This window comes from Chiloscyllium plagiosum, unplaced genomic scaffold (assembly GCF_037043375.1).
Source record: "Chiloscyllium plagiosum isolate Xiang-an unplaced genomic scaffold, Cpla_swu_hap1 HiC_scaffold_37, whole genome shotgun sequence".
NCBI lineage: Eukaryota > Metazoa > Chordata > Chondrichthyes > Orectolobiformes > Hemiscylliidae > Chiloscyllium > Chiloscyllium plagiosum.
This window is the reverse complement of record NW_028270175.1, coordinates 23,937,252-23,951,294: the sequence shown is the minus strand read 5'-3', so window position 1 is coordinate 23,951,294 and position 14,043 is coordinate 23,937,252. Positions and strand designations below refer to the sequence as shown.

At 39.7% G+C, this 14,043-nt stretch overlaps 1 protein-coding gene and 1 long non-coding RNA gene across 2 annotated transcripts in view; one reads left to right on the top strand and one right to left on the bottom strand.

Moving 5' to 3' along the window:
• Positions 1–14,043, top strand: part of LOC122540302 (uncharacterized) — a 122,508-nt gene that overhangs the window by 96,180 nt on the left and 12,285 nt on the right. The window lies entirely within an intron of this gene.
• The window catches only part of tmem88bl (transmembrane protein 88b-like), a 35,516-nt gene continuing 26,080 nt past the window's right edge, over positions 4,608–14,043 (bottom strand). The window contains exon 2 of the mRNA XM_043675808.2: positions 4,608–7,595. Coding sequence (XP_043531743.2) covers positions 7,326–7,595 — 270 coding nt within the window. The 3' untranslated portion in view covers positions 4,608–7,325. The remainder of the gene's footprint in view (positions 7,596–14,043) is intronic.

The following is a 14,043-nucleotide window of genomic DNA, read 5'->3' as shown; positions in this document are numbered from 1 at the left end:
TACCTCACTGCCTAATTCAGGTTAAAAGAACATCAGTTTTTTTTAACATTGACAAGAGAATAACTGTTCACTGTAACTTTGTTTAACCAATGGCAAAAAAATAGACAAGTTGAATTGCTTATTGCTAATGCTATAACTGCAGCTCGACCCCTTGTTTAGAAATTCCCATCCACATTCAAATAGACATACGAAAAGGCAAGATTGAACATATATATTGTAGTAGGGAAGACAAGAAAGGTCAGAGAAACACAGTTCTGCCATCAGTCTGGATCTCAAACAATGAGTTGCTTTCTCTTGGTTTTCAGCTGACTCCTTCCGATTTTCAGGTAATGGGGTGAGATTTTGGATATACCGCTCCTCAAGTTTTCCCTCCCCAGTGGAGGATTCACTCTTTCAGTGTCTGTGAAGGTGTTTATTCTCCAATTTCCTTTCAGCAGGGAATTTGCAGAGGCAGCAGTTTACAGAGCAAGCTGAGAAAGAGTAGTGAGCTACGAAGGATTTTCTTTTACTTAGAGTCATAGAGTCAGAGAGACGTACAGCATGGAAACATACCCTTCGGTCCAAATTGTCCATGCTAACTAGTCCCATTTACCAACACTTGACCCATAACCCTTCCTATTCATGTACCCATCCAGATGCCTTTTAAATGTTGTAATTGCACTGGCCTCCACCACTTCCTCTGGCAGCCCATTCCATCACCCTCTGTGTGAAAAAGTTGCCCTTAGGTCCCGTTTAAATTTTTCCCCTCTCACCCTCAACCCATGCCTCTAGTTCTGGGAAAAGACATTGTCTATTTATCCTATCCATGCCCCTCATGATTTTATAAACCTCTATAAGGTCTTCCCACAAAAGAGAGGGAGTGAGATGGATGCTTTCTTTTCGCAGTCTGAATGTTTCTGCCTCATCCTCTACACTCAAGGCTGTGGCCTACTGTAATGTAAAGATGTTAGTATCTTGATTCCTTCTGAGCCCACATTTTGCAGATTACTATCTTGATCCCTCATATCTGACCCATGAATTAATACTGCAACCTTGAATTTAGTCTGATGGAACAGTGCTGTTCACCATGGATGCTACAGCTTTGCAATTCTTCTTCGAAGCAGTGATAAAATATATATACTTTTGCACTCTCTCTACCCAAGAACTGGTATACTTTAGCCCTGTGTGCTGCCAACATGGCTAGATGTCAGCATCTGTACTAAGACTTTAGCTTTGCATTTCTATACTGTCAGCACTGAGAGATAGTTTTTGTAGTGATGAGGGTTTTGTGAATCTTTCATCAGTTTAGGCTGCAGACCACTGATTGCCCTGTAATTTGTGCTCCAGTGCATGGGAATAATGTACAGGCTTGCTCTCCCACCTGGAGCCAATTACAGTGAATAGAATTTCTGGCTTTCAAATCCCTTTTAAAATGATGTATGAATCTAAATATGAGGGTCTGCAAATGGAAAAGGAGGTTATTTTATTTAATCAAGCTTCAAAATTGGTTTTACATGTATGTGATCCTTGGTGAAGGATGGGTTCAGAGGTGAAAATAGACATAAATGGAATGAAAGGAAACCTAAAGTGAATGCACAGCCATGCTTTTGTGAGTATGTGAGTGAGCAGTATAGCAACCACTCCCCTGTTTTAGGGAGAGGTAGATGGACATGCAGTTGACTGAGGAACCTTAGGACGTCCTCCACTCCAGGAAACCAGGGAACCTTTGATGGCAGGTGCAGGCTCATTGCTGTGCACATATTGCTGTCAGGAAATGAGTCTGGATCAAAAACAATTCAACACCCAAAGGAAGCTGACAAGAGAATGATATCCAACCGTATCCTGGATGGCTGTGCAGTTGGATGCATTAAACCCTGCCAACACCAAGCTGTTGTGCAACCGTAGAGATTACATTTGTAAATCATGAATATCTATGCCTGAGGAAGGAACAGAATACAATTTACATGATAAATCTGGTCTCCACACACATCTTTCAAAGTCCTTTATCTTTGAGTTTGTTTAGAATAACATTAGCTGCGAAATGAATTCCCGACACCCAAGGTATGTAAATTGTGCACTTACTGTGCATGTACGGTTTCCAACTGCATATGAAGATGATTTTGTCCTTAACTTTGAAGACTCAATAATGGAAATCTTTACCAAATTTCCTGTGATGTGGTGAAAAAGGGTTTGTGAATTGTGGGCCACCATACCTGGATGCTACTTATCATGGTTACATTCCCCTGATTAATTCCCTGGGACTCATCCTGGTTCAGGAAGCACAAGATGCATTTTGAAAGAATATCTCTCCCAACAGCAAGAGCAGTTTTACACTGCAATAATCAATGGTAAATAAAAACATTAAACAGTATTAAATATTAAAAATATTAAGCTAAAAAAGCTAAAAGAAAATTGCTTCCAAACCCATCTTACTCAAGATACACTTGTAGCTTGTTGTTAAGGAAATAGGCAAGTCCATAAGACCATAAGAACAGTAGCAGGCCATTCGGCCCTTGAACCTCTTTTGCCATTCAATAAGATCATGGCTGATCTGACATTCCTCACGTCCACTTTCCTGCCTTTTCCTTGTAATCCTTGATTCCCCTACTGATCAAGAATCCACCTACTCAGCCTTAACTACACACAAGGACTCTGTCCCCACAACTCTCTGTGACAAGGAGTTCCAAAGACTCGTGACCCTCTGAGAGAAACAAAATCCGCCTTACCTCAGTCTTAAATTGGTGCCTCTTTATTCTGAGGCTATGCCCTCTGCTCCTACACTGTCCTATAAGGGGAAACATCTTCTCAGCATTTACTCTAATAAAATCCCCTTAAGAATCATGTATGTTTCAATGAGATCACCTCTCATTCTTCTAAACTCCAGTGAGTAGAGTCCCACCCTGTTTAACCTTTGCTCATAAGACATTTCCTCCATACCAGAAATCACCTGAGTGAACCTCAACATTGATCTCATCATTCAGACATGTTCCCAGTGGAGGTGTGACCAATGCTGACACCATTGATTTTGCTGAGGCCTAAGTACAAATTCCCATTAATCCTCAGCACTTTTAGTTTAGGCATGCAACAGTTATGTACAGCAATAGAGGCAGGTCCAGATCAAAGCCTACCCTTGATGCCAGAATAATAAATGTCCAAATTGTAATAACAAATTAACAGCTCTGAGAAATCGTCCTGTGATGACTTGGTGAGAGCATTCAGAGCTGTCAATATTGTTGTGATATTGTTCCAGTGTTGATTGATGTCAACATCATAATATTATTCCACCTGCAATGATGGATGTTGGTGTTAACCCGACATTTTGATAAATGTTGCTATAATATCAACATTGGTAACAGCCAGTATTGTAAATATATTCCATTGGCACTGACCGATTATGCAGGACTTATACACTTAATGGTAGGGTCCTGGGGAGTGTTGCCCAATAAAGAGACCTTGGGATGGAGGTTCGTACTTCTCTGAAGTTGGAGTCACAGGTAGACAGGGTAGGGAAGACGTTCCAAAACGTTAACTCTGATTTCTCTCCACAGACTTGCTTAGCTTTTCCAGCAATTTCTATTTTTGATCGTGAAGAACGTGTTTGTAATACTTGCCTTTTTTGGACCATACATTAAGTAACCGAGTTGGGAGGTCACGTTGCGACTGTACAGGACATTGGTTAGGCTACTTTTGATATACGAGGTAAAAATAATGACTGCCGATGCTGAAAACCAGATTCTGGATTAGTGGTGCTGGAAGAGCACAGCAATTCAGGCAGCATCCGAGGACAGGCAAAATCCGAGGACAGGCAAAATCGACGTTTCGGGCAAAAGCCCTTCATCAGGAATCGATGAAGGGCTTTTGCCCGAAACGTCGATTTTGCCTGTCCTCGGATTTTGCCTGTCCTCGGATGCTGCCTGAATTACTTTTGATATACTGCATTCAGTTCTGGTCTCCCTGCTCTAGGAAAGATGTTGTTAAACTTGAAGGGGTACGGAAAAGATTTACAAAGATTTTGCCTGGACTGGAGGGTTTGAGCCATAGGGAGATATTTTCCCTGGAGTATCGGAGGCTGATGGGTGACATTATGGAGGTTTATAAAATCATGAGGAGCACGGATAGGGTGAATATCCAAAGTCTTTTTCCCAGGGTAGGGGAGTCCAAAAGTAGATGGCGCAGGTATAAGGTGAGAGGGGAAAGATTTAAAAGCTTCCTAAGGGGCAATGTTTTCACATAGAAGGTGATGCGTGTATGGAATGAGAGGAAGTGGTGGAGGCTGGGACAATTACAACATTTAAAAGGCACCTGGATGGATATTTGAATAGGAACGATTTAGAGAAACTTGGGGAAATGCTGGCAAAGGAAACCAGATTAATTTTGGATATCTGGTCAGCACAGTCGAGTTGGACTGAAGGGCCTGTTTCCGTTCTATACATTTCTATGATACTATGACACTGAGATTCAGAAGCTTCTGTTGTTGAATACTGTCGTACTGTTGTTGAATAGTAAAATTACAGGACTTAGGTTTCAGAGCTGTTTATTGCATGTGTGAATGATAGGAGTCACTGAAAATACTCTGTTCAAATCTTTATGAAATTTCAAGTAAAGATGCCTCATTCTCCCAGTTTCTGCATACAGTCACTTTATTCATTTAGCATTTTTTTACAAGTTAATTATTTTTAACAGTTTGCATTTTGTTAATTTTGTTCTCATGAGCTGCCCAATCTGAAGCCAGTCATTTAGGTGCAAGCAAAGGGTTAAAACGATCACGTTATTAGACACGGCAGACAGTGATAGCAAAGTTATTCTGGTTGAACCTTACTTCAGGCATTTCAGAAGGTATCTGAACAAACAAGCAGCATATGTTAACTGTTATTTACACTTCAGTATTAACTGAGGATACGGGTTCTCACAATTGTGTTGGAGCATCAGCAAACATACAAACCAGATATTGATATTCGGGGCACTGCAGGTAAACATTGCCATGACTTCAGCAGAGAGTGAGTCCATCATTAAAAATCATGTTTCTCGCTCCTCTATTCCTGCATTGATTGAGGCACCAAGGTAAAGTGAATCTTTAAGTTCTAGATATTTGTCCTCCCATAATGTTTCTCCTCAGATGGGATTGACTTTCGCAAAAGGGTCATGACTTGCAAATACAGACCAGAATTTACAAGCTGGGACTGTTTCGATCCATCGAATACTAATCCTTAAAGCAACCTGGGACAACAGATTTGGAAGTTGTCAGCTTTGCATCAGAGAAAACTTACCCTGATTATTAATTTGACAAAAATTGGATAGCTCTTTCTTCGTTTGCCAGCCATTCTGTAATTGAAGTGTGTTAACCTAGACAGCAAGGTCCACACTCTTGTTCCCGTTTTGATGATATTTTAAAAAATGGTTGCAAACTCTAAATTTGGCAATGAACTATTGACGTTAGGATAATCAATCTGGTTTTCAAAGCATTGTAATGGGTGAATTTATTTTCTTGAAATCTTATTACTTTTTGTGGAATTTTCCTTCAGGCTATTTTTCAAACACTGTACAGTCTGTAGCTGTTCTACCACAGAATATAACAATGTGCCATCACACTACAGCCATCAATAGTATTGCAGCATGAAGTATTCCGATACAAAAATAGAATTTGCTGGAAAAGCTCAGCAGGTCTGGCAGCATCTTGGACAGAAATCAGAGTTAATGTTTCAGGGTCCTACGGTCACTGAAATGTTAACTCTGATTTCTATCCACAGATGCTGGCAGACTTGCTGAGCTTTTCCAGCAATTTCTATTTTTGTTTCTGATTTGCAGCATCTGCAGTTGTTTTGGTTTTTATTAAGTATTCTGATCATGGCTGTCAATGGGATATTGGGACTGCAACTTTCTAACTGATAAAAGTAGTTTTGGTGCATGTTAATACAAAGGTGGCAGAGAAAATCGGGGAACTACTGATGTACAAAAGACCTGAGCTGAGGGAAGACTGTGGCCCCTCAGTAATATCACAGGATTAATAATGTAATGGCCCATGCTAATGCCCTTGGAGTGTGAGTTTAAATCACACAGATGGGATTTGATTCAATTAATAAATCTGGAATTAAAGTTTAATTAAAAACTATCTTGATAGTTGTAAAACTCTATCTGATGCACATGAATCCTTTATGGAAGGATATCTGCTATCCTTACTTGACCTCCAGATCCACAGTAGTGAGGTTTACTCTTTAAATCTCTCAGTTCCAACAAATGCAAGCCTTGCCAGTGATACCGTTCAAGAAAGAATAAAGAAAAATAAAGTCTGCAGGTCTCATGTAATTTACTAACTCATTTATCATTTTGATCCTAATTAGAGGGTTTTAACCCCGAAGAAATCGGAAGTTTTGGGTGGGATGGAATAATCTATAAAAATCTTAAATCTTGATCTCTCGCTCTGCACCTCCTCTGCAGCTGTAACACTGTTCTGCAACTCTGACTCACTTTGTGTGGTGTGATCTGCCTGTACAGCACACAGAGCAATCTTTTTCACTGTAGCTCGGTACATGTGACAACAATAAATCAAACAAATAAACTCCGTCTGCAAATCTGCCCAATGGTAGTTCTGACAGTGATGGCTAATCAGTCCGCTCACAAATGTGCATTGCTCTTTTAAATAGATATATTTAAATATATATAAATATTCTGCCTCCATTTTAAATACAACTGGTAGGGAGGCAAGAACAGCTCTGGGGAATGTTTCAATCCCTGTCCGGCATGGCGTGTGGGCCAAGTGATTCAGGCTTTTAGCATCCTAACCAGCTTCCCTCCCAGCAATCGGGCTCTTTGCTGTAATCAGTGACAAACCTACGCTAGATAATGCAGGGAAACCTTCCCGCCAGTGTTAGCGCTGCAGTATCCCAACTGGAGGGGAAAAGTCTTTACCGTGTGACGTGTTTACATAGGCAGCTTAAAACATTCAGATGCACAAATATTGCACATAGATGTGTATAATGTAGGCAAAGCTAGTAAAAATAATTGAAAATACTCGAGGCTACTCGTCTTGAAAGAGACTAGAATAAATATTTAATACTTCAAATTATAGGACTAAAAATAGATGGGGGGAAGCTGCATTGTTGGAACTACACATCAGCTCTGAATGATATCTTAGCTCTGATATCTCTCAACCCAAGACATCAATCTTTCCTTTCCCTTTACAAATGTTGAGGGACCTGGTATGTATTCCCAGTAATCACTGCTTTGATCTTAATGCTAAAATGTCACTGTCAATATTTTCACAATGCAGGAGACAGAAGATGGAGCATACAATTATGATGCAAATGCAGTAACAGGCTGCAGTACATACAACTTATCATCAAACTCGATCAAACCCAAGCCTTTAAATTGCTATCCCATTCTCTTCCACAGCAACAGAAGCTGGGGTGGTCATGCCCAGTCCACTTCAAGCCTTTGTAGATGGCTCGGGAGTAGGGTAGGAAGCAAAGGAAGAGACGCAGACGGCGTGCCACACTGCAGTAGGTCACCATGGCAATCACAATCAGGGGAGACATTAGGACAAAACCGAGAATGATGAGTGCAGAGGAACTGTTATCATCGAGGATAGTTTTACAGTAATAGGCATCGGAATGAATAACCTGCAGTTCAAATATAAAACAAAAATTAGTCTCAACTCACATAAGTAATTTGCTTGTGTAAAATTCTATAATAAGATTTATATGCATTTTATTAGAAATGGTTATGAATAATAACAAATTGTAATTAATACCAATAATTGATAATACATTTTTGTTACATATTTTGAACACATTTTGTGATTAGCGAAGTGAGAGACAGCAACATTCAAACGTCAGTCATTGTGACTACTCTGCCAATTTTATCATTTTGACATATCGGCCCAATTTTTAGATGGATTTTATCCTCATTCTCCGTCTCTTAAATCCTTTTACCTGACAAGCACAAACACAATGTCCTTGATTGCAGATTCCATCACTTTTCCTTTTCTGACGTCAATCTAAATGATTTGTAGTTCATTGTTTTGTATTTCCATCCATTTTTAATAAGGTTGTAATTTGGCTATCTTCTGAAACCCACAGATTTATTGCTTTTCATTACAGATTGGCGATAGTTCCATCGATTGGGAATGATTCATTAGATGATCATTGTTTCATTGATTCACAGACTAGTCTCTGTGATGACCTGTGGTGCACCTCTTTGATGGAAAGTCCTTGTGTGTAACAATAATGTTTCATAGAACAGACACCACTAACCTGAATCTTTCCTGAATTTATTTTCCCATGTCCTTCAGTCGTAACATATTCTATATAGTTTGCTGAATCCAAAGTGACATTCTCTATTCAACGTCAACTTTCAGTTTCAACATTAAAATCATGAGAAACAATATCTGAATAAAAGTTGCACACAGGACAAAGAAAATCTTATAGTCTCAGAACATCAGGTTCTAATGTGTCAGTAGAGACTGAAAAGGGATTGTGCTGAAAATATATTTGGTCTGGGCGATGTCACACTGACAGCAAATAAAGCTTCTTCAAAATAAGACAAGCAAGCAAAACGTTTGCACATTAATAATGAGTGTGAAGCACATCTCCCAGCTCAGAGTCTCCATGAAGACAACAAAAATAGGAGTTAAAGCTCCAGGGTTCCCTCTTTCAATCACAATCCAATTATTCCTGCTGGAAATGAACATGTGTGGGCATTCAGTGGGAAAAGGGTCAAGCAATGACTGTGATACCCCATATTGTTAACACCCACAGTTAGACTCACACCTGAAGATTATCTAACTGAGCAGGATCTCTGAGACCAGTCAATGTGCTCCTACCAGCAGGAGAGGAATAAAAAGATAAGTAAAACAAGGTACATGTATGGAATGAGCTGCCAGATAAAGTCGTGGAGACTGGTTCAATTGCAGCACTGAAAAAGCATTTGGATGGGTATATGAATAGGAAGGGTTTAGAGGGATATGGGCCAAGTGCTGGCAAATGGGATTAGATTGGGTTGGGATATCTGGTCGGCATGGACGAGTTGGACTGATGGGTCTGTTTCCGTTCCATACTACTCTATGACTCTATAACTCCGGATGCTAGAAATATGAAAAATATGGAGAAATTCAGCAGGTCTGGCAGCAGCTGTGGCGAGAAAGCAATGTTAATGTCTCGGGTCCAATGACCATTCTTGAAGATAAAAAGAGAAACATTGAGGGAAGAAGAGGATAAATATTTGCTAAATCATTCAGAGCAGTTGTATGCATATGCAGGTTTGTGAAATTAAATGTCTGCCCTTGAGGACTGATTAAAGCTGTGTTGTTCAGCAGAGTACAGGGAGCTTTGCTGAGGAGCCAGCTTAGATTATCTGCTCAGAATCTTGCAACACAGTTTGAGCTGGTGGCATTCTGCCTCAGAGGTCATGCTGGAAAACAAGCGTCAATCCCTGGACAGCTCAGTCACCGCAAACAGTGATAGTGCAAGGACAACACGACCATCTGTCTAAGTGTCTCTATACTCCACCTTCACTTTCTCAGGCAGTATTTGTGTTTATTTGCATTTATTACCATACATTAGTCTGTGTGAACTGTTGAATTGATGCAGTAGACTGGAATAATAGCCAACAGTCATTTATTTTTGGATGTCTTTCGGACAGATGGACCTTTAGTCACTGTGCCACAGGCTGGGAATAAAGCAAGGTAACAGATGATGTGCAGAAGTCTAATAGAGGGCAGGGATGAAGAAATTCCTTTGGCTAATTTTAACTTGGTCTCCACATTTCCCAAAGTCATTATTAGGCCTTTCAAACCTTTCTGTAACATCATCTTGATGATTGAATATATATCTATAAGTGTAAGATTACAACATATTTATATTGTATCTTTAATATAAGACACTTTATAGAAGCATTAGCAATCAATATCTGACACTGAACCAGATGACCAAAAGTTTAATCAAAAAGTTAGATTTTAAGGAGCTTTGTAAGGATGATGAAAGAGAAATAGAGAAACTGAGAAATTTAGGAAGCAAATTACAGAGCTTAGGGACTCAGCGAGTGGACACACAGCCACCAGTGGTGGAGCAGTTAAACTGGGGATTCAAAAGATGCAAGACTTAGAAAATTGTTAAATATTTCAGAGGTTTGTAGGGCTAGAGATGGTTACAGATATATAGAGGACAAAGCCTTAGAGGGATTTGAGATCAATGACAAGAACTTTCAAGTCAAATCATTGCATAACTGGGAGCCAGTGAGCACAAGGATGATGGGTGAACAGAATGCTGGCAGCAAAGATTTTGAAGAACTTAAGGTGGAAGATGTCTGGCTGGCCAGGGAATAATCAAGTCTAGAATTTTTTTTTTAAAAAGGGCCTGGATGAAGTCTCTGCAAAAGGTAAGCTGAGGCAGAGTGGCATTGAAAGATGTTACAGAGGTGGAGAAAGACACTCTTCATGATGTTGTGTATATGTGTTCAGAAGCTCAGAAAATTATGGAAGAGGGATTGTGACCAGTCTGGCTCATCCTCCTGCAGTTGTTCAAAAGAATGATGGTGTCAGAGAGAAGGCCAGTGTCAGTGGCGAGGAAATGGAGTTGGTGGTGGCAATCAAGGACAATGTACTCAGATTAATTGGCACAAATGAGTGATTGTCTTCTTTCAACCATTTCTGATGCATAATAATTGGTTTAATGGGTTAGTTTGCTTAATTCACTGGAAGAAAATTGCAAGCTGTAGTATTTCCTGGGGTAGCTACCAATTTAGCAATACCAAATAATTACATTATTGCAGGTCAATTGGAACCTGATAACTTTGATTTACTTTGATGCTTTGATTCTTGATCCCAATTCTGATATAAAACATGTATCACTTTCAAACTAAATAGTGGCGCCATTTAACATGAACATATTTGGCTCATACATTCTGCTTGTTTTCCATTTGAAACTTCATGTTCACAATGCAAAGCGTTTTCATTCCAAGTGTGTGTTGGGCCTGCAGTGCTATCTCCTCTAAAGGATGCCAAACATTTTCCTAGTAATCTAACAATGAAAATATATACCATTATAAAGAACATGCCCAGTTCGCAAGGCTTCACTTTATAGAAGAAAGGTTACATTTCCATCAACATGAGGCAATGCATTTTTCACAGATGAAGTAACAGGATTTCTTTGTTAAGCTTACTGCCTGTTTTCATTTGTGTGATGTTATGCATTAGAAGTAGTTAAACCCTACTGACAGAATAGAGTTATTATACTGGCATACAGTAAGAATCACAGTGACAGTAAAATTTCTATTATGCTGCTAACTGCACATGGTCATGTATTGGAAAGATGCCTTGCACTCATTAAACTGGCACCCAGCTCAGTCCTCAGCATCCAGAAACATTACTTCACATCAGTCAGAGGAGAAAAAATCCTCTGGCTTTTTAGTGAATGATACTGCTGGGTTTCTCAAAGTGAATTGAAAGTCATTTAAAAGCATACAGAGTAGAGTCTGGATAAACAAATCCATTATTTGTACCTGTTGCACTCACATTCGTCTCAGTTACAGTGAGTGCCTCTTAATGATATGTTGAATCTTCCACAAAAAGACTTGAAGAGAACTGCAAGCATTTGCCAAATCACATTTCCACAATGAAAAGTCAACCCAGGCATTTCAGAACCAGTAACTGCTCAATGGTTGGGTGCACTGAAAGTTGCAAAGTGCTGAGAAACATTCCCACTTGTAAACTTGGATTTACATCCTGGACCCGTAACAAATCCCTGACTCACTTTGCCCGCAAGGCCATGAGGCTAATTGCCCAAAGTGGCCCAATAGATCTATTGAAAACTACAGGGATACAGCAATTCAAACATTCCATTGTAAGAATCCATTGTAAGATCTGAATGCTCCTGAACTTGGTATATCAGTGAAAGACTCCCATTGCAAACCAATGTGCACAGTCAGGAACGCAGCATTTCTGCAGAATTTGCAGTAAGTTTTCCTAACTCATTTCCCTTTGTAGAGTGGCAATTAGAAGTCCATCCCCAATGTTAGGCCGAGGAAGGCTATTCGGTTCAAAGGTTGACCCACTCTTAAAACGTTTTGCAATTGAGGTCGAAATGGGTGATGCAAAGATGAGTGGCAGGCTTCAATCCACGCCATATGTCAGATGCCTTAAGCTGATGTCAATGAGTGTATTTGGGACCACATTTGTAATTTTTATTATATATTAAAATGTTGCATTCAATATTTATGTTGTCCAACTTTACTCATTCATTCATTGAATATGAGCATCGCTGGCGGGGCTAACATTTAATGCTCATCCCTCAGTGCCTTTGAGAAGATGAAGCTGAGCAATCTTCTTTAAACCATTGTAGTGCATGTGCTATAGGTACACTCAACTGTCACATTCAATTGCTACACTTACAGTGTCATTTGAGCCATTATTCCAATTACTTTCAAATTTCACAATCATAAAGCCAACAAATGAGTATCTAGCATTGATGTTGCTCTTTCTCTGGGCTGGACAGTCCAAAACTATGAGGTCAGCCATTTAGGGATGAGATGAGGAAGAATCTCTTCACTCAAAGAATTGTGAATTTTTAGAATTCTCTACTTCATAGTTCTGTTGGGAAGAAAACTTTTGACCCAGAGGCAGTGAAGGAATGATGAAATTTCCATGCTGATGTGTGGCTTGGAGGGGATCTTGCATGTGATTGTTGTATTTGTCCTTCTGGGTGATAGAAGAGGTAATTTTGGAAGGTGTGGTTAAAAGTGACTTCTTGAATTGCTGCACTGCATTTTGTAGTTGACATTACTGCTGCTTCTGTGTCCTTGTGATGGAGGATATGAATGTTTAAGGTTGTCCCTTCTTGAAGTCTTTTGTTGCCTGCTATTGCGTGAATGTTACTTGCCACGGAGCAGTCCATTCCTGTGCATTGTCCAGATTTTGCTGCTTCAACTCTGAGGACTTGTGAATGGACCTCAACACTGGGCACTCATCTCCAACTTTGTGGGGAGAGAAGACCTTTGATGAAGCAGCTCAAGATGACTGGGGCTAGAAACAACCATTAGCTCAAAATGATTGGGCATAGGGCATAGCCCTGAGAAACTCCAGCAGAGATGTTCGGAAACTGAGAATATTGATTGATTGATTGTCATGTGTATCAAAGTACAGTGAAAAGCTTTGTTTGTGGGCAGTATTGGCCTCCAAGAATCATAATGACTGACTTTTGTGCTCACAAAGACTCCAATCAGTGGAGATCTGTTTCTTGAATCAATTGGCATAATTTTACTGGGGCTATTCAATGCCACACTGTCAAATGCTATTTGGCTGTCAAAGATAGTCATTCTCATCTCATTTCAGGAATTCAGCTTTTCCTTCATACTTGCACTACAATCCGTTAAAATCTGGAGTTGAGTGCACTGGCAGAACCTCAATGGAGCATCAGAGAGCAGGTTATTGATAACTGTACATAGAAGCCTTTAGTCACTATGTTAGTTAATCTTGACTTCAAACTCCATGCAGCAGCTCCATAATCTAGACTGATATTTCAGTGCAGAAGGAACATTATCACAGTGAATTTTATATATTGGAGCTTTTACCTATGGAACACGGAGAATTGACTGTTATGTAGAGTTAGAGTTCTAATAAAATACTGTTTATTTTCTCAATTATTCTTTGTCAAATGAAAAATGATGTTTTGTGTTAATTTGATCTCCTGTGGATTGGATGCGTGGAGCTTTTTTTATGATTACCGATAAGGAGGATATCTTTGTCGGCTGATTATTTCTGTCAGTTTTCTTTTCAAGAGCCAGCTTCAAAAATCTCCTCAAGCACCCCATTTGCTTGGAATCATTCAGGCAGCAAATTAGAAACCATTCAAATGCTGACATCCAATTTCTTTTTAAGGTTATTTGTTTGAAATCCATTTTCCAGAGAATTCCTCTCCGCCCCCAAACCTAGTCACGATATTAGCACAGGAGAGGAGTCTGCCAGCTGCTCCCAAGTTGGTAACATAACAAACACTCACTTTCCTTGTCTGTTAGTGGTTTAGCCTCTTAAGTGTTCAATTAAAATCTGTCATCAATGATTTAGCTGAAAGCACC